This window comes from Colletotrichum godetiae (genome assembly GCF_030913485.1).
Source record: "Colletotrichum godetiae strain CBS 193.32 chromosome Unknown BDP55scaffold_25, whole genome shotgun sequence".
NCBI classification, from domain to species: domain Eukaryota; kingdom Fungi; phylum Ascomycota; class Sordariomycetes; order Glomerellales; family Glomerellaceae; genus Colletotrichum; species Colletotrichum godetiae.
The window spans coordinates 525702-552204 of record NW_026851273.1 but is presented as its reverse complement, the minus strand read 5'-3'; the positions used below and the strand labels follow the sequence as shown (position 1 = coordinate 552204).

The 26503-nt window shown below is 53.1% G+C and overlaps 7 protein-coding genes across 7 annotated transcripts; 1 reads left to right on the top strand and 6 right to left on the bottom strand.

The window, feature by feature from the left end:
• Positions 1 to 80: 80 nt before the first annotated feature.
• BDP55DRAFT_612193 (Urb2/Npa2 family protein) lies at positions 81 to 4445 on the top strand. Its single transcript, XM_060571201.1, has 3 exons — positions 81 to 191; positions 248 to 3569; positions 3622 to 4445. Exons 1-3 carry the CDS (start codon positions 141 to 143, stop codon positions 4359 to 4361), a joined length of 4113 nt encoding a protein of 1370 aa, XP_060428617.1. The 5' UTR covers positions 81 to 140; the 3' UTR covers positions 4362 to 4445.
• Positions 4446 to 6583: 2138 nt separating this feature from the next.
• BDP55DRAFT_667005 (phosphatidylinositol 3) lies at positions 6584 to 10484 on the bottom strand. The gene is made up of 5 exons (XM_060575140.1): positions 10124 to 10484; positions 9813 to 9999; positions 7281 to 9759; positions 7026 to 7230; positions 6584 to 6971 (listed from the first exon to the last, which is right to left on the bottom strand). Exons 1-5 carry the CDS (start codon positions 10201 to 10203, stop codon positions 6932 to 6934), a joined length of 2991 nt encoding a protein of 996 aa, XP_060428616.1. The 5' UTR covers positions 10204 to 10484; the 3' UTR covers positions 6584 to 6931.
• Positions 10485 to 11419: 935 nt separating this feature from the next.
• On the bottom strand, positions 11420 to 12478 carry BDP55DRAFT_553985 (uncharacterized protein; the record flags this gene model as incomplete). The annotated part of the gene is made up of 1 exon (XM_060569348.1): positions 11420 to 12478. One exon carries the CDS (start codon positions 12476 to 12478, stop codon positions 11420 to 11422), a length of 1059 nt encoding a protein of 352 aa, XP_060428615.1.
• A 3430-nt stretch (positions 12479 to 15908) lies between these two features.
• On the bottom strand, positions 15909 to 17208 carry BDP55DRAFT_729626 (Alpha/Beta hydrolase protein; the record flags this gene model as incomplete). The annotated part of the gene is made up of 2 exons (XM_060579590.1): positions 15909 to 16772; positions 16828 to 17208. The coding sequence occupies 2 exons, from the start codon at positions 17206 to 17208 to the stop codon at positions 15909 to 15911; spliced, it is 1245 nt and encodes a 414-aa protein (XP_060428614.1).
• Positions 17209 to 18529: 1321 nt separating this feature from the next.
• BDP55DRAFT_554052 (mRNA capping enzyme) lies at positions 18530 to 19857 on the bottom strand (the record flags this gene model as incomplete). The annotated part of the gene is made up of 2 exons (XM_060569356.1): positions 18530 to 19490; positions 19661 to 19857. 2 exons carry the CDS (start codon positions 19855 to 19857, stop codon positions 18530 to 18532), a joined length of 1158 nt encoding a protein of 385 aa, XP_060428613.1.
• A 381-nt stretch (positions 19858 to 20238) lies between these two features.
• On the bottom strand, positions 20239 to 23074 carry BDP55DRAFT_666991 (PX domain-containing protein). Its single transcript, XM_060575139.1, has 5 exons — positions 22512 to 23074; positions 22115 to 22392; positions 21790 to 22056; positions 20614 to 21738; positions 20239 to 20553 (listed from the first exon to the last, which is right to left on the bottom strand). Exons 1-5 carry the CDS (start codon positions 22612 to 22614, stop codon positions 20458 to 20460), a joined length of 1869 nt encoding a protein of 622 aa, XP_060428612.1. The 5' UTR covers positions 22615 to 23074; the 3' UTR covers positions 20239 to 20457.
• Positions 23075 to 23591: 517 nt separating this feature from the next.
• BDP55DRAFT_729623 (uncharacterized protein) lies at positions 23592 to 25073 on the bottom strand (the record flags this gene model as incomplete). Its single annotated transcript, XM_060579589.1, has 5 exons — positions 23592 to 23742; positions 23802 to 24038; positions 24092 to 24169; positions 24217 to 24306; positions 24355 to 25073. The coding sequence occupies 5 exons, from the start codon at positions 25071 to 25073 to the stop codon at positions 23592 to 23594; spliced, it is 1275 nt and encodes a 424-aa protein (XP_060428611.1).
• Positions 25074 to 26503: the final 1430 nt, after the last annotated feature.

The window sequence follows — 26503 nt, the reverse complement described above, 5'->3', positions numbered from 1 at the left end:
TTGGCCTAGGTGGGGCGGCAGAATCCCGAAATTTTGGGAAAGCTCCAGCCAAAAATCGCGGGGAGTCGATGCGACTTACACCTGAGCGCACTCAAAAGATCTGCACGTCTTTTGAAGTCCCTCGTGGTTGGTTGCCTATAATGGACGTAGAAATGACTGATGCAAGCCCCAGTCGGTCTTCTGAGACTATCGTAAGTTCCTCAACCATGTACTCAACACCATCCTCGCCTTCTAACCGTTGTCGAAGACGTCGGACAGGGACTTGGTCAAGACAGTGCGATCTCTCGACCAAACTGGCCCCGGAGCCAATGGCGAAAATCTCGACCGAGTATGGAAGCAGCTCACATCTGCGAGCCAGGGACCCTTCTCTGCCGCTGAGGAGAGCGTCCTCCGATGGCTCCTCAAAGTCATGAAAGCGAACAACGACGAAGCCGACACGATCCGACGATTCCCCCTAACATGGCGCATTCTCGATTGCACATTCCAGAGGGTCCCTCTCTTTTCACTCGCAAAGTCCCTCGCCGATCGGAAGTTCATGGCGGTTCTCCAACAGACTCTCAAGAGCGTCGCGAAGCCGAGCACCGAAGCCCAGACCTCAGGATCCAAGTCGAAGAAGAGGAAGAGGAACAATACCGCAATGTTTGAGCTGAAGACTCTGCAGTCTTTCGAGGGGTGTCTAGTCACAGGCGAGGCTATCTTTGGCGCATTAAAGAACCTGTTTGAACGACTAGACCCGGCGGCACAATGGTCGGCTCACGACAGGATGGGAGCAGAACACATCAAGGCACTCTTCGCCCAGCCTGCGACTGAGGCGGTAGAGTTGCTCTCGCCTTTGCTTTCCCTTTGCGATTCCTCCCTGGAAGCCTCAGAGACTGAAATATTCGAGGCGCAAGAGTCCTGGGTAAAAGTCTTTTCATCCGCCTGGGACCTGCATCTTCAGGGCGGCGCCGATGCGCTCGAAGTCGCCACCCACTTCTCGCGGGCGTCTTTCTCTATTCTGAGCAAGACTAAGAAACGGTCGAGCAACGATGAACAAGTGGCCAGGGTCTGGACTCGCGACTTGGAGAAGTTCCTCCAACGCAACCTTGTTCTGCCGGCGAGGTCCGCGTACCTGAACAAAACCGATCTCGAGGTCATCACTCGCTGTTTCGCCATGGTGCAGAACATCGCCTTGGCCTCTGTTCCTATTCTCTACAGTCTAGTGTCATCAGCCCCGAGAGTTGTCGGAGGACTCACAACAACAAAGGCTGAGGAGGCCTGGATGCAGAAGGTTTTCAAGATGTCTGAGCGTGCCATGAGACAGTTGTCTGGAAGCGAAAAGTCGCAGGCGATGGGGGGGATCCTTGAAGAGGCTATCACGAACAAGTCTCGCATCACCCCGAGTGACCTTCTGTCAGTCTGCGAAACTTACGCGCTTTCTGATAACCAGAGCGAGACCGATTGGCGGCTCCTATCGCTTGTTGCGAAATGTGACGCAGATGTCTTTTTACAATCAGAAGAGGGCACACAACTCTTCAACCAAGTGTGCGACAGGATCACTGCAGTTGGCGCGGAGGCGGACGAGGACACTATGCGCCAGCTTATCGAGTCGCTGATAACTGGTTTTGAAAATGCCCGCGACTTGACAACGTTCCTGAAGACGTGGTTCACTCAACTCTCCAAGTTCGAAGACAAGAAGATGCGCTCCGGAGACCGGCCTGTTTGGTTCACTAGAGTACACCGCAACCCGACGCTGATTGGAGGCATTCAGAAGTCCTTGACCACCAAGCAGTTGATCAATCTGCTGCAATGGGTTGAAGAACAGCAGGAACTTCGTCCAGCTGCTGTCTTCATTTTTCTCAACACCCTCGCGTCTGCAGTGACCAAAGATGACTATGCAGATGCGGTTGAACGCAAGCTTGCCGACATTGCGTTGATTGTCGGGTCGGCCAGCAAGACACCGTCGGATATTCGCTCTTTGCGTTGGAGAATCATCTCCAAAACTGTTTCCTGGCTAGACTACGACCAGGCCACTGCTCTCTGGGACAAGGTCCAGACAGATCTCACAAAGTCATTACAAAAGGCTAAATTTGATGACGAAGATACGTGCGAGGCCCTGGAGTGCGCATATAATTTCTGGTTATCAATGCATCCCGACGGCCGCGACCAGACTGCTCTTTCTTCCCTGCTTACAAGCTTCATCGAGAGACTCTTGAAGAAGGTCAAGGTGGAAGAACTGCAGGGTCTCTTTGACTCTCGAGATTTTGCGGTTTCAGAACCCTCCAATGTCCCCAAGTTCTGCGCAGAGTTCCCTCTTGCAGCATCGAGACTCGTGGCTCTTCTTGCGAAGTCCTCGGGCGGTCTGCCCGACTACTTGCAACGCGCCTTGGGTGACGAGAGCTCTCTCAAGGGCAGCGAGGTGAAGCTAGGGAATGTCCTTCACGCGGTTGCTTCAAACGAGAACAACCTCTGCAAGAAGAAGCTTACAGCCGAGGTGGTGGACCAAGCCGTCGACATAATCAGCAAGGCCTCAAGTCAATCTTCTCCCTGGGCTGAGCAGCGGAGCAGAACCGCCATGATTGAGCTGTCAAGAATCCCCGACGAATCCATCACAAGACAGCAGAGAGAGCGCCTCATGGAATTCTTGGTTCCAAAAGTACACACAGCCGGCCAACTGGATCCATCAGACTGGCATCTGGTTTTGGGATTCTTGATCAAGCTTATGTCAAGGCCAACCTTTTACCAGAAGATGTCATTCTCCGACCTTCAGAAGATTGCCGACTCACTGGCAACAGTCTGCGCAGAGAGCGACTCAAGGACGGCTCTCGGCCTGTCCCAGCTCGTATCGCAATTGGCGACATTGACTGTGCGACAAATGAACGATCACCAGGAATGGCGCACGCAATACTTCGACAAAATCCCCGCTCTTCTGAAGGGCCTAGATGGCGATGCCTCCTCTATGCAAATGACTCTGTTGAAGGCACTGCTCTCCGTTGTGCTACCTGAAGCTGGTTCTGATGACAAATTTGCTGTCATCGACACCGATCAAGTAGCTTCGGCCTTAGGAAGCCTTATTCAAGACGCTTTGAGTGACTTTTCCAAGGCCTCGCGAAAGCAGAAGGTCAAGGGAGACATTATCAACCGCGCCCTGGTTGCACTTGACGCAGCTGAAGCCTTGCCAAAGCCCGCTGTCGCAGGGCTCAAGATCAAGGTGTCTCAGTTAGAAGAGGTGAGCCAGCAGGCGATCACAAATATTTACTTCAGCGGATGGAAGCTTCGGGCGTTCCTCATCAAGTATTTCCCGTCAAAGGTGGCAGATGCTCGGCCGACCTCCTTCGGCCAGCTCTTCAGCAGCACGCTGCCCACACCCCTGCCGAGCGGCGCAGTACCCGATCCCCTTTCTGACTTCAACCGACAATCCATATTGGAAGACATCATTGACGCTGGCGTCGCCGGTCTCGATTACAATGGCAAGGTCCAGTATGTGCAGAACCTTCTTGAGGGCGTTGAGGTAGACGTTCCTCCGGCATCGGGTTCAACTTCCGAAGGCCAGCTCCTTGCCATCCGCCGTGTGGTTACCCAGATGACTGGTAATTTTACTCTAACCTTCGTTTCGGATTCGATGCTAACCAAAATTCATAGAATCTCCTGTCGGTCTTGATAAGTCAAAGACCTTTGACTTGGCCACGGCCCACGGTAAACTGATCAGGTACCTGGCCCTGACCAGAACTGTGCGCGAATTCGTCAGGACCGCCGAAGTCCTCCAGCAACTGCTCGACGTCAAGTCAGACTCCATGACCCAGTGGAACATCGAAACGACACTCAGCACAGTGGCAGCAATCGTCTCCAACGGCCAAGGCAACCTCCTCGCCGCATCGCCGAGCGTGTACCAGTGGCTCTGCAAGCTGATGGAGGTCATCATCAAGAAACACCGCCTCCGGCTCGAGGGCCACTACCATATCCTCGTCACCACCCTCGAAGCCCTCCTCAGCGCCCTTGCCCACCCTTCATCGTCCACGCAGCAACGGGCCAAGCACGCCGCGCAATTCACGCGTCTTGTCACCCTCGTGTGCGAGCCCGCCGCCGCCGCCGTCTCCCGCGTGCAGCACCTGAGCGCCCTCGACTCGGCGACCGACGCGGCGAAGAGGTCTGCCGGCCGGCACATGTATCTCGTCCTCATGGCGTACGTCAAGCTTCAGTTAGACGTGGATGTGCCGCGCGAGGTCCGCGAGGCTTTGGAGCCTGGCATGAACTCTGTGTTTGATATCACACCGCTAGAAGTGAGGAAGATTCTGAACGATAGCATGGATACCAGTGGCAGGGCTATTTTGAGGGAGATGTACAAGAGGTATACCAAGTTTGGCAAGTGGAGTGGTGTGTAAGAGGAGGAAGGCGGATTCGCGGAGGCTGTGTGCAAGATACCCTAGACATAATGCAGCATTTTGGTCAAAGACCATGTATACCTTTGATTCCAGCATACCCGGCTGTGCTGTCTGCCACTATTTGCTCTGGTGAGACCTTGGCCCTGAACCTGATTAACTCCGTATCGTGCCCTGGTCTCGTGCTGCGGGTCCTATCTGTGAAGTGATATTTGGAACAGTAGAATAAACATTCACGAATACACCAGAACCACCCCGCTCTTGCATCTACAGGGCAGAAACCTTTGCATGGAAGGCATGAGCACCATCTGACGTGTCCACGACCTAGTGGTGAAAAGTGATTAACGCGTAATTGGGTCCTGCAAGGGTTGCGAGTTCGAATTTGGTGGTCCTACATAATGCCACAGAAAACTCCTTTTTTGGGTGTGAATGAATCTTCTGCAGCTTTCTATATTAATGAGACAGCTTGGAACCAGCATCTTGCGCGGAGGACTTTTTAATTTCATGGAAGTTCTAATGTAAGAGTTGTGATGATGAGATCTGCGGACTATCATGATGTCCCTTTTCTTCGTTTGAAGGTAACGATACGCAACGCATTGTAGGTGGGTGAAGATGCTGATGAAGGAACGCGGCTGTCATTGTAGTTGATGTGTGACTAGCGTGTTGATATCGCACGTTTCCACCGTCGCCCATTGACTCAATCATCATCATGACTCTCAAGAGCTTCCTCAAAGGCCATCGAGGTTCGCTGGTACAAGGCGGATCAGGCTGCGAGGATCCCGACTGGCTTCGCTCGATAAGGTGTAGAATAGGGGGCTCTGGGGCTCTGAAAAGGTGTTCCACAGGCGCCAGACCGGTCTGGTTGTCATGACTAGAGGCCCGCCAAACGTAAGCGATAAACCTTCAGTCCGTTGTTGCATCCATGTCAAATGGGGTTTGTTTAGAGGCGATGGCAGTTGCTGCGACGTCCCCGGGGTAAAGGCGAAGGGGTCACTCCCTTTTCGGTCTTGAGGACCTTGCTCCCCGGTCCGATTCCCTGATGAACAAAACTGAGGTAGTGAAGAGCAAGCAGAGTCACAACTTTGAATGTTATCAGCAGGTTATGCAGTGATAAACCAGACCTCTATCAAGGACTTCAAGTCCTGTTAGTAATTCCTAGCGGATCAAACGAAGAGCAGCAACTGGGCCAAGTCTGAAAGGTCAAGATTCCGCCGCAAGTGTCTAAGGAAGAGGGATTGGATGTAAGGGACCCTAAGCCAGGTCTTCTTATCAGTGCCGCTGGCTTAAGGGACGGCAAAACAGAGTTTTGCATCAACGTGGAGCGACTTCTGTAAGTATTTAGCTTCGGTGAAGCGAATTACTAGTTATACACAGCTTCCGCTTGTGAATTTGTGACGAGCTCCAGCCTGCCATTTCTCTAGTAAGATCTGCATACCGCCACAGACTTACAGGGCGAGATGCAGAATTGACTTCTATCCGGGGTTGCTAATCTATAGCGTGGCTGGATTCAATGTTGTGTGGAGGCATTCTCTCAGCACTCAATTCCGAAGCTGTAGCTCCGCCCAGAGACGGGTGACATATATCGAGAGAAGAAGTGAGATGCTCGCGCGAATGTCTCAAGGAGTACGCTTCAAGGCAAGGGGCTTTGAATTCCCAAGCGTCGTGTAAATGTAGTCAACTTCCCGGGTGTGGTCTTGCTTAGAGTGAGGTTGTGTAAGTCATTCACGAGCTCTACGTGTAAACTATTGGCAATGCAACCAGTAGTATGTAGTTTGATAGGTTTTCCGGTCCCTCCAGAGTAGATGACATGACAAGGTAGATCAAGGGTGTGGAGGTCCGTGGATTTGGGGGGAGGAAGAGGCATCATGCTTGGTATTGTGGTGCGGTTGGAAAGGATATTTTCCTCAGGTCAAGGGGGTGAGGAGGAAAGAGAACAAATGCGTTCAAATCCTGGCTATAGACAGACTCCTATACCTATTTCTCGAGATAAAGCTATACTGGAGAACAAATCCTAGGGCAGGAGATGCGCGAGATTTGCTTTGACTACCCTAAGCCCGCTTCGACCTTAAGGGTATCGTTATAGTAACCAAGTAAGAAGTCTTGTTCGGGTTGGGACTATACCAGAGAGAACATGGCAGTGGGCCCTTGCTCTGTAACTATGATTGCGGCGTCAACATGGCTGATAAGACAAACAACAAAATCCAATCGACACAATGGACTTGTAGAGCGGAATAATTGACGTGGACCCCTTTATTTCTAGTCCCATCTCGTCTTGGATATATCATGTTAATTCAGCATATTTCGGTATCCTATATATCGCGCTCAGCCCTCAAACAGCCAGTCATCTGCTATTCTATCTTTTGATAGCTACTGTCCCTCCCCATCAACTCATAAAAAAAAATGACCGAGAAGATCGTTGGTTGGCTTCGTCATTACTAGCCCAGCCAGTTCAGTTCAGTTCAGTCGTCTATTCAACCGCAACGCCGCCCAGATGCCTAGATGCACGTTCATGTCCCAAATGCTTTCGAGAGCTTGTTGATCGAAGTTCTTTTTGTGTCCGTCGTCACAACCGTCTAGTAAATGCCTTGCGTTCTATATTGGAAAGTGTCGTAGCTAGATAGGCACATTAGTATGAGAAGTTGCGTGGAAAGACAGGTTCAAACTCACAGCCGTGTGTAGTAGCTGCCCAGGGACTTGCCGATCAGGTCTGTCTCCACGAATTGCTCCGCTTCATCCGCACTCAGCTGCAGCTGGAAGCGTTGGCGGAGATTATGTGTGGCCTGGACAACTCCCGCTGAGTAACATGGCATCTTTGAGTCACGCCCCATCATGGCCACCAAGTCGATGATGTTATCCGCAGACCGCCGCAGAGCTGAGATTGAGTTAGCTATGTCTTTCCCTAGGGCGTAACGCAGAACCTACCTTGGAAAGCCTGCTTGCAGAGCTTCTTGTAGTCTTCGTAATCATCGGAACCAATGCCACCGAGAACCTCGATATACTCCTGTGTAAGCTTGAAAGGTGCCGCCTCAAAACCAACAGAGCCTGGCGAGTTGGACAACATGAAACCAAAATCGATGTGGACGATATGACCTTCGCTGTCGATCAGGACATTGCCGTTGTGTCTATCCTTCAGCTGTAGGATGTATGAGATCATGCTGTAAGCGGCCAGTGAGCGCTTGAAGGCATCCACTCCCGCTTTGAAAGGCTCGCTATCCGGAGCACCGAACGCTTTCACAAAGTGATCCCTCAGCGTGGCAAATCGGCGTTTCTGACCGGGACTTGTCTCCAATGACAATGTCAGGCTTCTCTTGATGGAATGCAGCGACACACCATTCGTGATTGTCTCAATCAGACCGGACGACTCGCCGGTAACGAGAATCCGCATAAGCTTGACCCAGACGTTGACCTTTGCGTCAACCCAAATCTTGTGGCAGACGTCAATGAGCTGGCAAGCGAATGCCTCCTGGCGCAAGTCGGCTCCAGTTTTGACAATGACACTGACCAAGTCCCAGTTCTTCATCCATCCATACGGTGACGTCTTGCGGATGCGCTCTTTCTTCGCTTGCCATGCCTCACCGAAGACAGCCGCGCTGGGATCGTCGCGGTCGCCCTTGCTCTGTATACCACCAGTCTTGATATCGTTCTCCATTCTCGCCAGTCCTGCGCCAGCGTTAGGCCCCGGTTCAACGGGGGATTCACTCTCGGCTTCAGGTATCTCGGTAGCTGCAACAGAATTCGCTTGTACCGTGGAGGCTTTGGCAATGATGGTGTCAAAGGTTGGGCCTTGCTCGTCCATGTCGAAGCTCTGTTCTTCCAGACTTTGCATGCTCGCAATAATCTTGGCTCTTATTGCCTGTACTTCATGTCGCGGTCGCTTGCCGCTCGTAGCTTCAAGCTGAGCCAACATCTGCGAAGCGGTGCGCATGTGCGTAGCCAGCGCGGAGAAATCTGGTTGATCAACCACAGCATTAGGCCGTGAAGAAAGTGTCATCTTGCGGAGTGGGCCGGTTGGGCTGCTCGATCTCGAGGTTGACGTGCCAGAACTTCGGGGAGTTGTGATTTCTGACATGACAGTCGACATTGCAGATGTTCCAGCACTCGGGAGACGTTGGGGTTGCGAGGGCGGAATTTGTTTTCCTTGGGGCTTCTGGAAAGGATCGTCGTCGTACGGCTTGATCAGGGGAGAGCTTCCCAAGTCGCCAGAGACTGGCTCAAATACGCTGTCAACTATTGTCTCTGGGGTTTTGGGCGCTATAGGTATGCGAGGTGAGTCGGAAAGATCAAAAATACGTCGGGTGTGGCCAGGATCGGATAGGAGAGTGGCCAGCAGCCTTTTGTTATCAGGCGTTTCTGGGTCGAATGTGAAGTCATCTCTCAATACCTCAACCATGAGAAGATAGGGAACCTTCTCCGCGCTGTTCAGTACTGTCGACTCTCCTGGATTCAGACGGACAATTCGATGGTGCCGGCTTTTTGCCGGTGAGCCATCCACAAGTGTAGGTGGGCAAATAACTGGAACATCCACTTCTGCCGGCAGGTCTTGCGCTATGAGGGCCAGCTCCGCGCGAAGGGCACTGAGCCGAGCGGGTTTTGGCACGATCACGAGCCTGTTGGAGATACCCTCTAGCGCGGTCAGGAATTGCGTCTCACATCTAAAGTAGTGTTGGCGCAGCAATCTTGTCTTTTGCAGTGTTGTCAACTCAGAACCGGCGGCACCGCTCTTGAAGTGAAGGGAGTGTCTCCTATTCAGGGCATCGTTAGGGCGCGGGGGAAATCCTGCCGATACTGGTGTTGCCGGTCTCGTTATGGCCAGCCTCGGAGAACGTAGCTCGGGGAGAGGCAGCGAAGAGGAGCTGAGACGGGCGTCATCATTCTTCATGTTGAGATGAGACGGTAGACGCTTGACTTCGATTGGGGTCTTGGAGCCAGAGGAACCCGGCCGAGACGGAGATGGATCCGTCGACCGATGCTGCAAGTTAGCCGACGCGACGCCTGGGGATACCAGATCCGGCGCGCTGACCATCCGCCCTCCATCTTTCGTACGCCTAGACCTCGAGCTCCCAGCCGTCACCGTGTGAGCTCGCGTCACTTGCGCTGTCTTGGGGTTGCTATCTCGAGAATCGGATATGAGGTCGTCGGAGGGCTGAGGCTTCCTAGCCTGTGCCACGGCTAGTGGCCCCGCCCACTGTGGGACGAGTGGCACCGCAACACTGGCAAGGACGAAGCTCGCCAGGACCGTGACGGGCAAGATGTTCTCCTTGATCTTATCGTGCCTCGCGGCATCTGGCAGGCCGAACACAATATGCTGCACCTTATTATATACCCTCCGGCATGTTTGAAAGGCCTTGGACGACGGATTGGACGATAGATCGTGTAGGTACGTTTGGAATAGCCAGAAGGTCTGGGAGGTTGTGAGCGAATACGACAGCGCAAGAGCGGGGAGAGGAGACAAACCAGAAGCGCAGCGGTGACGGACTCCTCGCACAAGTCTAAGAGGAACTCCTCCAAGGCCATGGACTCGTTGTCGACGCTGATTATTAGGTGGCATAGCTGCGGCAGGAAGAACTCGATATCCTCGTAGGGGAATTGTCGCAGCTTATTGCACAGGACATAGTGAATGCCCACATGGTCGGCGTAACGACTAAATGAAGGGAAGATCAGGGGTTAGCAGAGAGGTCATTCTAATTGCCAATTGCCGAAACAAGCATCAATTGAGAGCATAGCGCATGATGGCGACGGGTGGGCGCAAGGGGAGGGTCGCTCACGAAAGGTAGGAGACCGAGAGAAAGGGGTTCGAGTTGAAGACGTCGGACTCAAGGAATCGCTTGAGCAGGTCCCACGACATTGGTTACGCCACGGAACGGAAAGAAGGATGCAAGTGCAGCGAGGCTCGGTGCCTCATTTGATCATGGACATGAACGGGATTCGCAGGTCGAGGGATGGTTTCGCATGGCGGGAAGCTCAGAAGACTTGGGAGAATTGTTCGAGCAGCGCAGCAGTAGCACGGTAAGGAGAATTGAATGGGAGACAGGACGCCCAGGTACACACGGTGGCCGGTTACTCGATGCAGATAGGTAGCTCCCTCTCCGCCGTGAATTGGATGTCGATTTGTCCACTAATCTGAGGGCATGACTTGGAAGGTGGGAGGAATGCCCCATGCACGACCCGCCGTTTCCCAGTACTAGTGCCTAAAAATTCTGGCCTCAAATTAGACTACGTCGCCGGTTACCTCAGCGAGCATGAACCTTGGGCGGGCCACCTCAAGCCTCTCACACCTCTCTCACCTATCCTCTGAGGAGGGGGGGCCAGCCCGCACCTGTGAGAACAAGAGTGCCGGACCCGAGAGGATCAGAGTCGCGCTAGGACGAATGGGGGCGAAGGCCAAATCCTTGTCTGCGGGGCAGCTTCGTTTTATCTGCATATGTGACGTTATTTGCATTCGATTGCTGAGTTCTCATTTTCAATTTCCAGTGCGAAATTCTTCATTGTGAAGCTGCGAAGTGAGAGAGTATCATTGACAGACAGGGCAAAATCCATAAGGAAGCAGCAGTGATTCTGAGATCTTACTTGATGAAGCACAGTCTAGCAACGATGTCAAGCTCTAATGTGCCTCATATGAGCAGGGTGTCTTTGAATGAGTGGAAAGTGAGTTCCACGTGAGACGTCCCCTGGCGAAGGTACTTCAGCAGCAAGACGCTTCAAGGTGTGTGCGGTACATACCCATCTCATTTACGTTATTGTAGGAATCATGTTGCGCAAACGATAAGATGCTCTCATTCTAAAATCGTAAAAAGGCTTGTCCAAGACAGGCTGGATGCGCATATAGAAGACAAGCCGTCCATGGCATGCAAGTCGAAGGAACAGCACTTGTTCCTCCCTTCCATAAGGTAAACCATATAATATTCCCCCAAGGTGCGGCTCGACGAGTTTATCGCCTTGTCACCCAACGCCGATGTAGATGCTAGCCAGTCCAACGCCAATCCTCATAACCCTAGTCATATTTCTCATCATGGGAAATTTCCCTTCCCTAGCCTCGAGACCCAAACTGAATGTGAGAGAACTCATGCAGCGGCCTTCTTCTTACGGCCACCCTTGCCCTTCTTCTTCGTCTCAACCTCCATCTCCTCGTCGCTTGACGACTCGGCCTTGGAGCGGCCACCTCTCTTCTCTTCGTCGCCAACCTTGGCGGCAATGTCGGCCAAGAAGTCATACTGGCCATCTGTCTCAATGACTTGCTTGAGCATCTGAGCCGTGACCCGCTTGGAGTTCTTCTCCCGCGCGATTTCGGCACTGCGGCTGACAACAGCAATCATGAACATCTCGAGAGCCTTGCCAACAGCAATGGGAGTCTGCTGGGCAACCTTGCCAACCTCCTCATCGGCCTGCATGATCCGCTTTATCCTGGCTGTGGGGAACTTTGTCCGAACAGGTGAAGGATCAATTGGAGGTGGCGAGTCAGCCTGCTTTGCGTTCTTTCTAGGAGGCATAGTTGTTGAAGCGGGTGTTTGTGGTAGATGTTGTAACTCTGGATTATACGGAATATCGTGTAGTTGGGGTGCTCCGCCAAAGTTTTTCTGGTCTAGAAATCCTTGGCTTTGAGGTGTTTTGGGCTGATGGGGTTGCTGTTCCTGATAGTTGAGAACGGGCTGTATCCCATACGCGCTTTGTATATGTGGTGGGGGATGTTGCGGAGATGGGTGTTGGTGCGGCGGCGACTGGTGGTACTGGGGGGACAGGTAGTGCTGTTGTTGGTGGTGGTGGTGCTGCTGAGGCGGTTGGTATTGGTGCTGGGGCTGGGGCTGGCCGGGGTGAGTTTGCAGCGGTGGCTGATAGGAAGAGAATTCCGTTTTGATTGCCGCTGGTGTTGGGTAGTGGGGCTGCTCTTGTTTGATATGAACAGGAGTTGAAGACGGCTGGCTTGGGTGGTGAATGCGTGCCGAGGGGGAGGAGTATTCATATACGGGCGGTGCAGCAGACGGAGAGGTTTGCAGCTTGCTCAGTTGTTGCTGGTAGTGCTGCAGACTGTGAGTGTGCAGTGGAGGTGTAGGCGGGGCGGGTGCTGCCGAGAAAAAAGAAGAGAGGTCCGGCGACTTTGGTGCGTAGGTCGTGTCGTCCGCCATCTTTATTATTTTTTCCCCCTCTACCTCCGGCCCTTCTGGAAAAATTGATGGCCGCTTTTTTTTTTTTTTCCAATTTGGAAGTGGAGGCCAAACGACAGGGGGCCTTGGCTGGCGCCCCGAAAAAAAATTGGCCAAGGTTCCAATCCAAGTTTGGCTGGCGTGGGACACTGGATGATTAAGCGAAAGGCAGGGACGACTGATTTTCGAGTACAAAACCCAGCCTGCACCCCTGTCTGTTCTTGTCCGCTGTTTGAATACCGTCTGGCTCAACACGAACAATCTTGGAATGTTTGCGTGATTGAGTCTAATGATGGATGTATTCCGTCTTTAGTCGCTGAGTAGATGAAAGGTCCAGGAAAGCACGGCGTATGAGTCCTGATTCAGGCTTGGGTTGCTACGTGCGGTGAATGTGCTGACGATCTGGTCCACCGTCATATCCTTGAGAATCAGGGCGTAAAGGTCCGACAGACGCAGGACCAAGGCAAGGCGTGTTGTTGATGACAGTAAATCGAGGCAAAGTGTTACTGCCAAGCTCGGCTTGAATATGATAACAAGACGAGACAGAGCGCAACCGCCTTCGTGAGAAGTATGTGTTCTGCGTGTGTAAGACAGCCTCAGCCAACGTATTGGGCAGCGCTGCGATACAAGAGCAAATGGCGAAGAGACAAGATCAAAGCCAGTACACGGCCTACAACATCAAGGGTTCGTAATATCCTCTCAACACCCTAGCGTGTTTGCCACAGTGTGCTGGACCTGAGCGGTGGATAGCAGCGTGTTGAGCAGCACCGTACGGAAAGCCTCTTGGCAGATTTGCAAGTCGAGGATAGTACTGCTTCCCAGGTCCAGCAAAACGAACCACTTGCAGTAGAGCCAATCCTGGCTCACTAAGCTCTCGGCGAGCCTGCGTGGATGTCGAGGCCCAACGTCGCAACTGGCCAATCCTGGCGTCGCTGCCCGTTGGAATGGAACCTAGGTATCTCGGACGGCGTGGGAGTAAGGCTGGAAGTCGCTCAGACTCAGTGTAGCATGAGTGGGCGGTGACTGATGACTGGCGTTGGGAGCGTGGCTGTGAGACAGGCTCGTCCGAGATCTTGGTGTATGCCAGATAGTCTCTTGATCCGAGGTGTAAAACGGCGTTGTTGCTGAGTCAGACCTGAAGACTGGGAGTGACACTCGATAAGGTTTCGGTGTGTCTAGCGAGCCAGGGGTGGTGGGAGTTCTGTAAGTTTGGGGCTTTCGGGGTTCAGTCCTGGGGCGTGCGGCGTGTGGTCAGGCGTTCCTGTGCGGGGCAACAGCGGTACTTTCGGAAGCAGCCTGGTGCTCTGATATAATGGTGGGAGGTGATTAAAAGGGGAGAAGGGGTTTGTATATGAAAGGAATTGTGAAGTGAAGTAAGGTGATGTGGGAGGAGAATTGCTTGGTATTGGTCTTTTCCAAGTCCAGGTGGCAAGGTGTGGTCAGTCGAGCCTCAAAGTTGACATGCGTCCATCGGGAAGGATGCAGTCGGTCTGACAGGCAGACAAGGCAAGGCCAGGCGGCGACAGAGTACCTAGGTAGGCGCAGACACACAAGTACGGGCAGGAAGGCGCTACACGTTCTGGGCGCAGGCGCAAGTGCGTACCTTGTTGGAAGTTGGTAGTTGAGCAGGAACGAATGGGAATGATTGGATAGGAAGGACACTGAAGGAGGGGAAGGAAGGAAGGAAAAGACGGCCGTGGGACGATGCGACGGATCGAGAAACTGCGGACGGCGGACGGCGATGCGGTGCGGTGGTACGGAACGTACGGTGCGGTGCGGTCGGTGGCAGGTGCAGCCAGCGGCTAGGTGGGCTCCTTCTTTTCGCGGTGTGCGGGTTCTTTACTCCTGGCGACTTGATGGATCACGGTGGGAATGTCCACCGTTTATATGCGCGTCGCGGGTCAGGGCTCCTTCCCAACTCCCCTTTTTTGCTGCCCTCTGGTCTTCCCCCCAAAAACACGCCCAGGCAGGGGTCACGCTGCTATGCTGATTGGCTCAGGATGCCCGAGCTGTGGCCACGCCTTCCCAAATCCTGCATGAGCACAGCCGCTAGTCCCCTGCTTGATGGGCCTCTGTACCTTTCCGCGCTAGCTAAGCTCTGTCGGTACCTGTCTGGCCAGTCCACCTTCCTTCCATGAGGGAGCACGGGAGGTACCTACCTTTTTCCAAGGTGTCCCGAATTCTCACTTTGCGCCCACGTCCTCCTTCGCTTTCTCGAACAACGAACGCCTCTGTTTTCCTTCTCCTTCCTCTTCTCTCCAACTTCTTCTAGGACCTCTCCGAAGCATCACGTTCGCGCCTGTCTTGTGTGCCACTCAACCCTCAATAGAGATTTCTCGTCAAGTCGCGGCCTATCGTCGTCATCACTGATCTCGCCACATGGTCGATGTCTCCCCCTTCGTCCCAGCTTGCCGCCGCATGTCGCAACCTCACAGGCGTGGCTGCATCTCGAGGCGCGAAGTAACGTGAGGCAGGCTGAAAAGGATGGCTCAACCGAAGCAAGCATGGCAACGTAGGGCATGGTAGGCTGGCTGAGCCCTTTCTTACCGTCTCAGCTCCAGCTCCCCTCATCAATCTCGGCCCTTGTTTTCGGACTCTAGACTTGGTTTACGGCGCACCTTTGAACTCCTAGAGAATCTTGTCTCGTTACTCGTTCACTCTCGACACGCCATACTTCGCGGCCATGACCTACGTTCGAGCTTGCTTTGTTTTCATGAGACACCCGACATCGTCAAACCCCGCCGCCATCTGCCCTCAATGCTGCCTGGAGCTGGCACCCTCCCTGTACCTAGAGCAGACAAGCCCTTTCTGCAGCGCGCCATCATCAAGGAACCCCGTCGTCCGAAAAAGATGTTTTCTGTCGCAAAGCCGTCGCGCTTCTCGACTCGTCACTGTTTGAACCACACATGACTTCATCCGAGACCCACTACAGCTCCCTACCCGTCCGAGCTTTGCGACGGCACCTCGACTCTCGAGTAGCCCCGTCCGCGTCCACGTCCAGCTCGCCAATCGTCCTTCCCGCCGGGGCGACTTTGTAGCGGGGCTACGAAGAACTTGTCTGCATCCTTCAACGCGTCTTCGCGAAATGTTTGTCGCTGTTTTTCGGAACAGATATCACCCTACTACTGTCCCAATTTCCTGTCGGCGGACGGCCCGGTATGCAGGAACGCAACTCAATCATGCAGGTAATCAAACCACTAAATTCTATTGTTTGCGCCTATTCCTATTGGTGGCCGAGGATGAAGATAACGAAGAGAAACAGCTGGAGACCACCCCAAGCGGCCACAACTGTACAAACCGAGTCATCTCAACTCAGGTTTCGAGGTTGGCGTGCCTCGGTCTATGACAGTTTTTACTTGATCTAATCAGACTTTTTTCTAAAAACAACAATCTGCCTTTGACAGGACCTCTACTAGATATGTTTTCTGATTGCTGACGTGAGTGTCCGCAGACCCTTGAGTCTCTTGTCCTCGGTACTTGACAGGAACAACGAAACAACGGGCCAGGCGTGGATACCACCATCCTCGCTGCGACTGTCGACCTCGGTACTTTTGACCAAGACGTTTATGAGGTCTTTGATGTCAGGCGCGAACACCTCTTCTGATCCGTACGTGATGAAGAAGCCACAAAGTGGACTAGCTTCCGTCCACACCCGAGGATCGGCGCACTGCCCAGGCGACGCGGTCTTGTCGTAGACATGCGCTGCCCCGGCATACTGCACCGCGTATTTCCACAGCGTGTCGCGATCAAGAAAGTCGCTGGCCGTATTTTCATGCTTGTTGGAGATGAGCTTGGCCCACGGCGATATCAAGACGCAGAGCCCTGGTAGAGGGGACTCTGAGGCCTGGCGCAAGTGCTCCTGACTTCGACCTTCAGATGCGGTGGAATCGTCACTCTTCTCTTTGAATGCCCGGGCCTCGTTCATGTGGCCCAGTTCCAGCAACAACGTCAATATCAGGGTTGCTCCCGCTGAGTCTCCTGCAACAACTACCTTCCGGGGGTCTCCGACTTTATTCAGAACATGCTTATAGCCCCTCAAAGTCTCGTACATTTGCCTCGGGTACATTTTATCGGGCACGAGGGTGTACTCGAGAGAGAATATAGCAGGGTTCCGGTAGCCGGCTTGGACGAGTAGCGAGTGCCACGACAGAAGAAATTCGAGGTAAAAGTACGCGGAGCCCATGGCGAAACCGCCTCCGTGGGCGTAGTATACCACAATGTCGGGCGGTTGCGACGCATCCTTTTGGATCCAAACCCCTTCGAAGCCGTGTTGGCCCTATTATTCAAATAAGCCACCGGCCATTGTGCACTGAGATGTAGGTTACACTCACCTTTTCCTTGTGCTCACTCCAGGTCGCAGGTGACCTGAGATAGCCATGCCGCAGCATTCGAAACCGCAGAAACGGTAGAGATATGTACTTTGAAAAGAAGACACGTCCAATGTTGGTTGGCAAGTTTGCAAAGGCGTAACGCACGCAGCGTATGACCAAATCTTCGAAGAAACTCGCGCGCTGCACAAAGGGCGATTGCTCGTCGTGGCGTAGGAGATATCGCTCGCGGAGCAGGGAAGTCGGCAGTTGAAACACGAGGAAAGGCAGCATTTTCAAGGTGACGACTACCGTCGGGAAGAAGCCAACATTGATGAGGAGCTGTGGTGTGAGGAAGATAACAAAGACGAGACAGTCGAGCAGTGACACCGGTCCGAGGATCATGGTGGGCGGCGATGCTGCAATTGATGCAGGACGCAAGAGTGGAACAGCTTATTCTCCCAGAACGTGACGTGTCGTAGGTTATGATGAGGCGGTGCAGAGGTAGTCGTATTGTATTAGAGGTGCCAATCGAGTCTATCGTGAGCCGTAGGACAAGTCTAGAACAGCGCAAGAGAGGAAGGGAAATTGAAGGAGGAATTTGACGGTTGAAGCGAGGACTGAGATCGATGTCAAGAGGGGGAGCTTCTTCAAGGTTGTAGCTTCTTTCAATGGGCACTGCCTAAGCCATTCTCTATCCCTCCCTTCGTCGTCAAAACGATCGATTTTCACCGCGTGGGCTAATGTAAGATTGGGACAGGAAGCTTTTGGCTTTCCTTTTGTGACGTCTTCGAGGTTACGGAAGGCAGTCCAGTGTCCGTGCTTGCTCGGGCCACTAGGTAGGCATGGTAGGTATCTGTGGTGCGGGGGGCACCTGTTTCCTGAGCTTGATGGTTTGTTGGGGAGCTCTTACCTAAAGGTAAGATGCCGAGCGCCGTTTACCAAAGTCACCAATGTCAACACCTGCCCTACATGTCCATGTCTACATTTCCTGCCACTGGGGACGGGAGCTAGACTATTTTAGATCTGAATCAATGTTCATCTAGATCATCACAAGATGCAGCAAGCAATGCGTGCGAAACCTCTCTATTATCCCTTGCTGGCTTTTTGGCTTGTGATTGTGGAACAAGCACACCAATCACACACCTTTGCCCCCCTATGGCTATGTATGGGAAAGGGTGAAATACCTACTGGTAGCATCCCTTCTTCAACGAGAAGTCTCGGGGGCCTACCTAGCCATCTGGTTTTGAATCGAGCAAAAGGTCCACTCTAGCGATGAATTACTCTTTTCTTTCAAAGGTACTCGCTACACTCTCGTGCCTTGGAAACCGTGATGCCCTCCTCGCTTATCCTAGAAGCTGGAAAACGCCAAAAAAAAAAATTTTTTTTAAAAAATTTAGCTATCCCTTATGAATGCGGGACAACCTCAATTCGAGAAGGATGGCGAGGGTGCTTAGGAAAGGGGCCAATACCTTCCCTGTTCTCTTTCTTGAACTCCCCTCCATATTCTCTGTTTTAACTTGGGGGCTTTTTGCAAAAACAAAACTCAACACCAAGACGCCTTCGTCCAATCCTGATCCGCGCACACGTACAGTACTCACACATCACCCACGCTATGCTCCTCAACCCCCGAACCACGCGCCCGTTGGAGCCTCAACCAGGTATCTCTTTCTGCTTCCTTCCTCATCCCTCTTCCTCTTACGTAGGGAAAAAAAAACGAGGAAGACTACCGCTTGGCATTTCTCGTCTTCCAATTATCCTTGATCCCCTTGGCCGCCTCCGCAAGATCCTTCTCCGTAACCCGATCCTCGATACTCTCCATGACGCTCTTGATGGTAGAAATGTGATTCGCCTCCGACTTATCGTCGCGGAACCGGATAATCCGCCACCGGCCCAGGTCGTCCTTGTGACACTCCACGATACGGTCGTTGAGCGGATCGCCCAGACCCTTCAGCACCTCCCACTCGTCCTCGGTGATGTGCACGTCGTCAAAGAACTGGTACCGCCCATCCCCCATAAAACTCCACAGCTCCGCCCGCGGCACAGCCTCGTAGTCCACAAACGGTCCCTCAGCCTCCTCATCCCCTTCGCCGGGCTGCACCGTAGGGAACGTCATCCGCAGCCGGCAGTCGACCGTGTTCTCTTCCGGCGGCTTCCACTTCAAGATATGCGGGTCGGTGCCGTGCTTATAATCACTACTCACACACGTGAAAATTAATCCGTCATTGCCGTGCCGCAATTTGGGCAAAATCTCGCGAAACATCATCTCGATGCCGTAGCTCAGCTGCATAGCCTTCATCTCCACCAAGAACGGTTGGAAATTCCGCTCCTCAGGGTACTGCTTAAACAAGTCCCGGTAAGGCTTGTAAATGTTCTCGTTGAAGTAGGCGAGCCGCTTGTCGAGCGTCCGCGACATGAGGTCCTGCCCGTCCAGCACGAGGCAGTCAAAGACAAGGAACCGCGGTTCCTTTGTGCCCTTGCCCGTGTCGTCCATGACGAGCTCGCCGTCGATCAAGGTACGCGTGTGGAATTTGGTCAGGTCGTCCTTGCGCGGGAAGTGGAAGCTGCTGTTCTTGATGAACCAGTAGTCGTTTTTGCGGTCGATTAGGTAGTGGATCTCCCGGCCCTCGTCTTCTGTGAGGTAGAGCAGGTACCGGATGCCGTCTGACTTTTCGCAAACATAGTAGCTGTTTCTCGCGCTCGCGGAGCGCGCTGATTGTCAGCAAAAACCGAGTTACAAATCATCTCTTCCCAACCTCCCACCTGACAAATGGCTCGGCGGCCACCAAAGACACACTGCGAACAACGCGTGCAGTAGCCAGGAGGCCGGAGAACGGGCGCGACGGAAAGCACTCACTCTTTATTCCGTAGCTCATCGACGTGTTTCCGCGCGAAGCTGACGGGCTGCGCGCCGGGAAAGCTGGTCTGGTTGCGATGCAAAAGGTTGGCGACCTCGCGGCGCAGGTCGAACAGCAGTTGACCGTCGGCCTTGATGCCCGGTTCTGCAATTGAGGCAATCGGGCCCTCGGGCGGGGGACCCTGTACGCCATCCATGGTTGCGGATGGACCTTTTTTTCTGGTGTTGCGCAAAGGGGGAGAGAAGGAAGTACAAGTCGGGATCGGCCCTCCGTTGCTAGGTAGGTAGCCTCGCGACGCCAAAGTCTCGGAGCTTTATCGGCCTTTTTATCGATAAGGTAACGAGATAAGACCGTGCATATTGTCAGGTCGTGTTCGCGGTTACTCAAAGGTTACATGATTAAGGAGCTCTACTCATGACCTGGGGCCACTACCTAAGTTGTAAGCTTCTATCATCGATAAGGCAATTATGCCCAACATCTGGCGACATGGGGAGGCCAAGTTTGTGGCACATGAGGCCAAAGACTGGTAAGTGAGGCCAAAAACGGGAAATGTCACGCATCTTGAAAAATCACAAGGTACTTTGAACTGAGTTGATTAATTGTCTTTGACTATCCCATGACTTTTACGAATGTCGAATCCCTCGTAAACGCCAAATGAGCCTTGCTGTCCCACGCCAGCCGCCCGGTAGACTCAACGCCTCATCAAATTACTGGAAACAGCTCGAGGCCTCTGAGCCCTGTCTGTTTTGATATCATTGCGCGAATTCCCTTTCTCCCTCATGAACCGACCATGCCCTTAACTTTCGTCAATCTTGGCGACCTCGGCTTTGGCATCCTCCCAGGTCTCCTTGTTCTTCTTGGCCCACTCAATTTGGCTCTTTGCATATGCCAGCTGTGATATATCGGGTCAGCACGGAATCGTTTGTAGCACCTTACTGAGCACTCAACTTACCATGTAACGTCGCAGGTCCTCTTCCTTCTCTCCCTGAAATCTCTTCAAGTCCTTCAAGATGCTTGCGCTGGCTTCCTTCACATCGTGCTCAGAAACCACCTTGGCCTGCTCAAGCTGCTCGATACTCTCCCTCGTCTTTCCAATCATGTCGCGACGAGTTCTCTCGGGGTCGACGTCAGCTACACCTTGAATAGCGTGACGAATCGGTCCGAAAATTTTGTTCGTGATTGAGTTGCTGCTCGCGGCCTTCTTATGGCCCGGAGTCGAGTTGCTCCTCTGTGGAACTCCCTGGGTTGCGGTGGGAACCGGCTCGCCGTGAGTAGGAGGGAAGTCGGAGTCGATGGAAGCTGTGTCTTCGGCGCTGCCCTCGCGCTGATGGTGTGATGAGTTCGCTTCTCTAAGGCTCGTAGATCGCTTCGGCGCGGGAGCAATTTGTTGGCTGCTACTGAGGTACTGTTCGATGCGCTTGGCTTCCTGCTCGCTGCGCTCCAACTGGTCCAGCAGCGCAATCTTCTTGCTAAGTTCGTCGCTGGTCTGTTCCTGCTGTACTCGCTTGAGCACCCTGTACTTCAGCACGCTGCGGACAACACCTGCGAACTGCGCGTTCTCCCGCATAGGCTCCGCGAAACTCGCACCCAGAGAGCCAGAAAGCTCCTCAGTAGCGATGTAGGAGGAGTCTGCCGCCTGTCCCACTCTCTCGAGGGCAGGGCCCAAAGAGGGTGCCTGTTCTGACAGCGCGAACGCATTGAACTTGGAGCCCAGTTCGCAAAGATCCGCTGCCAGTGCAGATAGGTGGCTCAAGGTCCGACGGTTGACCTTCTCCATAGATCCCGACAACAGCTGCTCCAGTTCCTTGATAGATGCCTCATACGTGATGAAGTAGGGGTCAAGTTCTTGCTCGCTCAGGGTGTGGCTGTCGGGAGGGAATCGGCCAAAGACATGCGATCCAGTTCCAGCGATCGCGCCGGGGTCGACACCAGGGCCGCCCGTTGTCTTGAGCTTAGCGGAAGTTGATGGTACAGGAAGGAAGTTGTGAGCAGGGGTGGGATTCGCAGGATCCAAAGGAGGTGCCTTCAGGACTGACTTGGGCACTGATGCGACTGGGTGAGAGTGCAGGACCTCACTCTGCGATGGATTAGCTACCTGGTCACTGTCAAGAAGATCTTTTCAACCTACCCAGCTAGCATTGGGGTCCAGGAATCTCCACCAAACACCGTCTGTTCGGACCTCCTCCATGCGGCGGCATCGATTCAAGAACACGGCAAGCATGCGCTTGCGCAGGTCAATAATCTGCTGATCTTGCTTTGCGCTCGTAGGGTTCGCGGCGTAGTCGGCCATGGTATGCTTCTCGGGGATGGGGGGTATAATCAGGGTAGGGTGCAGCCGCGTCAATGCCTCACGCAAAGACGCAAATTCCGAGTATCGTCGGCGCACTTCGAGGTTCTATGGCATAGTCAGTACCTCAAGTACAGAGGGAGCGATCCTTCACACAACCACATACGCCTGTCCTAATGGTGTACACAATGTATTTTCCACCGCTCTCCGCGCTCTTTCCTGCATCAGTAATGAGGATAGTCATGGTCGGATTCTCCCAGAGGATCTGTTCGACGCGGCTTTCGTAGCCGCCGGGCTTGGGACGCGGGACAAGATCGCCTCTGTCTCTAGCAATCGGCTCATTATCGCTGCTCTCAGCTTCGCTGTCTTCGAGGGTATGAGAGCGATTCTGAGGCGCCTCATCGCTTGTGGTCGACGGCGTCTGAGGGATGTCGAATCGCTGGTCTAGAGTCTCCCAGTCGGCATCAGTACTGTCTGAAGAATCATCCAGATCTATGGTTTCCATCATTTTCTGAAATCTTCAAAACGACGAGGGGTTGAACTAGGGAAGGATCGCAACATACACTCACGAGTAGTAGGAGAAGCTGGGTTGGCAGAAGAGGAAGTCAGGCTGTCTCTCCGGTCAAAGCCCTCGGCATAGGGATTATTATCCTCATCGTTCCACATCGCGTCGGTGTCGGATTGGAAGGAATAGCAAACAAAGCTATAGGTCGGTATTCAATCTTCCAGAAGGGTTTGCAGTCTCAAACAGGATGCGCAATCGGGGATGCGCAGCTGAGCCGGGAGCTGCGGGGGGGAGGAGGGGTGGGAATGATGGAAGGCACTTGTCTGTCGGCATGCGACAAGCATGTGGTTGATGATCGCAAGGTCCGATAAATGTTGAAGGCTGACCCAAAAAGTGAAAGGCTTGAGGCTGACAGAATAATGGTCGGGTTGAAAGAGAGTTATGATACGGACAAGCAGACTTGTCGGGCGGCAGCGTGGGGAGAGGTGATCGGGGCTGCGCGAGGTTGGACTAAGGTAAGCTCCAGGGTGCAGCAAGTGCCTTTCCGGCCAGAGCAGCAGGCAATGACGAAGCCACCTCCCTTGGGGGCCCTGCTCCTGCTGCTTGCTGCTTTTGTCGTACGCACCCGGACAAGCACCAGTGACAAGGTACGGAGTACCTAACCACCATTGCGCACAGGCCAAAGTGACACAAATACCTGTCTTACTAAAGTTACCCCTGCTTTGCACCCCGCTGAGCATCTGTGTGCATTCCCAGGCTATGCATTACTCGGCATATCTTATGAACCACAGCTGCACAATTCTCATCATTGGGTATGGACGAACTACTTGTCTGGTATGATTCTACATCCTTGTAGCACATCTGAACCCTTATTCCTGACTCCAATACCTATCTCAATCGGTTCAAACAAGCTTCGGTGACGCGAATGACCAAATGCACATGCTTTTTCACCTATCTTGTCGGGACCAAACCCCCCCGACCACTGAACAGTAGGTCGCCTGTCTGGGAATTACGATGCTCCGTATAGTCCCAATCTTGTTCCGTCTTCATTCCGAAAAGAATCATTCTCGTACATCAGTCACTCCTCCCCGCCACCGATTCGTGGTGACCACTCAGTCGCCGCGTCTGTCATCGTAGCCTAGTACGCTCTTCTTGCTTGCTTCCTTCGCAGCTGGTCAGGAGCATACTTACCGCCGCCCTGGTGGATCGGTCTCGGAGGAGACGGGGGCGGCGAGTAGTCGTTCAGCGAGTCGCTGGTCTCCGTGACACCAGAGCCGGACACATCGAATCTTAACATCAGTCAGCGTTCACTCGCCAATGCCTGGGCGACTTAGTTCGTGCGGCTCACCGAAGTTCTTCAGTTCTGCTCGAGGATCCCCGCAAGTGTTGGTTGGGACTCAAGCTCTGGTGTTGCTTATTCTCTGCTGTTCTGACTTGGCTGCTTGAAGGAGCCGATACTGGCTTCTTTGTCGTCTCAACAGCATTCTTGGGCATACCCAAGACGTCTGGATAATCACGTCTGGCCTCGCGGGCTGCGTCCTTCTTGGAATTGCGTTTGTCGACAGAGTTTCCCTGATGTTCCTCTCTATGAATCGTATCAGCGTGCGGTTCTAGTTCAAGACTCAGGAAGTAGTTCACTCTTTGCACTTTCTCGAGCTGGCTTCTGCGTCCTCTGACGAAGTGACTATACGACTAGACGCGAAGTCCGTTTGAGCACTGGTGGAGTCAGTAAGCATTTGAGACCTAGGTGGGGTCCCCCTTACCTTGGATCCTCTTTGGATAAGAGCTTCTGGTCGTTCTTCATGTTGCTTGGTCTAGCGCCTGCAGCGGCTTTCCTTACGTTCTTCAGGGCACTGTATTTTGTGAGCTTTACATCCATGATTGTAGTCGAGACATCATACCTTTTAAGGGGCTTGGCGATAGGTCGAGGATGGTGGGTTTCAGCGGCCTCGGCGTCCTCGCAGATCGGTTTCCAAGTCGGATAGGCCTTTGCATTGTCAGGCTCAGCCTTGTCTTGTTCTTTGGCCGGAGACTCGATAACAGTGGCCTCCCCTCGCGCTTCATCTTGAACTTTGCTGCTCAAGTTGATTGGGACTGACGAAGCTGAATTTGGCTGGTGGCGTTCAGGGGACTCATCCCGCATAGTTGCAGGAGCGATGTAGTCATCACTATGGACAGTGGCCACCGTGGGAGACACCTCAACTGGTCTCGTTGCGTCTGATCCGTGCGTTGCATCCCCATTGGGTCGCGCTACAGGAGACGGTGGTGTGGCAATGGATGTTGCCGAAGTTCGCGTATGGCGGCTGCTCCTTATGGATGGTGCTCGAGTTGAGTCCGAGTCGGAGCCGGCAATGGTTGACGCCCTACCGACTGGGTTGTTGAACAGACCAAAGAGTCTTCGTGCAAGTGATGGTCTTCTTCGCGGTGGCTGTGGAGAGCGCTGCGGGAGGCCAGACATCTGACTCCATGGAAAGTGAGTTTGTTGCTGGGCCTGAGGATAAGGCTGCGGTTGCTGTTGGTACTGGGCGATGATCGGGAATCTTGGAGCTACAGAGGGCCCTTGAGAGTGTCCAAGTGCTTGTGCCTGCATCGAATGGTATTGGTTCGTCTGATAAGCCATCGGATAAGGGTATATCGGTCGAGGTGGTGGGAATGGCATAGGCATCGGCATTGGGAGGGGAACCGGAACTGGCGGAGGAGGTGGCGGAGGAAAGTGAAGAATTGTCGGATGAGCAATCATGAGTGGAGGAGGCTGCTGCATGCCTGTCAGCCCCTCGTGTCTGAAGAAGAAGCGCGAATGCTGTGAGTTGAAGGAGGCCGCTTGGCTTCTGGGTCTGGGTCGTCGCTTCGGCCGGACAAGGACGAGGTCACCATCAACCCAATCCTCCTGTTTCTTTGATCGTAGAAAGAATAGCAGACCAAGAAAGAGAGATAGGAATACCACAACAATGGTCACAAGAATCCCAGCCTGCTGTGCTTCACTGAGGCATCCCCATCCAAAACATTGGACATGAGAACCTGGCGGTACTGAGGGCACCGGGGGCAATGGACCGCTTGGTTCTTCAACCTGCCGCCCTGTCAGGGACTCGGTACTTCGATTGTGAAAACAATTCTCCAGAAGGCCATCACTTCCTTGCACAGCTTTGGGAATGGCGGGCATGGTGAACTGGGTGAAGGTTGACAGCTGTTTGAATGGTGGCAATGGTGGTCGAATGCCAGCTTGGCACTTCTTTCGATTGTATCGACAGGGTACCTAAGAAGAGAATGTTGCCAATCAATGTGATTTTGTGAAAAAGTAAAATCGCAGGTGGAAGGTGGTGTGAAAGAAGGAATTCTGAGTGTGCAAGGTGAGAAGATGATGGCGAAGGCGCACCTGCCGTCAGTCAGTCGGTTAGGGCGACCTCACTTGCTCCTTCCTTAGCTGACTTGATAGACAAGTGAAAGTCCCGAGCTCTTTATGCATCTGGAGAATATGAGCTCGAGCTCTGTATTCTGGGCAAAGGAAAAGAAACCAGGACCGGAACTTATCCGCATCTTCTACCTATGCCTATGGTCTTGATTTGTAGCTCATGTCCGTATTTCAATCATCAATCTTCGAATCGCATCCACCTATACAACGGACGTCTCATCGAGCGAAGAGCTGCGTTTCGCCAAAGCTTATCTGCAAATTTCACTTCAATGATTTCCAACTCAACTCGGAAAGCTTGGCTATTCTTGCAGAATATCTGGTTTACTTTGAGTCGAGAAAAAGAGAGAAGACGTGACGAAGGTGTAAGTGAAGCTATACGTATCCAGTACATGGTGTAAGGAGTAGCTATGGCCTGGAGGACCTGTACTCAGTACCTTTTGTAGCTGATTGGCCAATCAAAACTTGACCATGGTTGGTGGACAGCTGCAAGAACACCCCACTAGCGTCTTTTATGAATCCACATGTGCAAGGCCAACTGAGCAGGCAAGTGCTACGCGACGGATTGATCTTTCCTCAGCCTCATCCCAGCTCCCCCCCGAATTTCTAGATTGCCTCACTTTTCATCCACTTCATCACCAAAC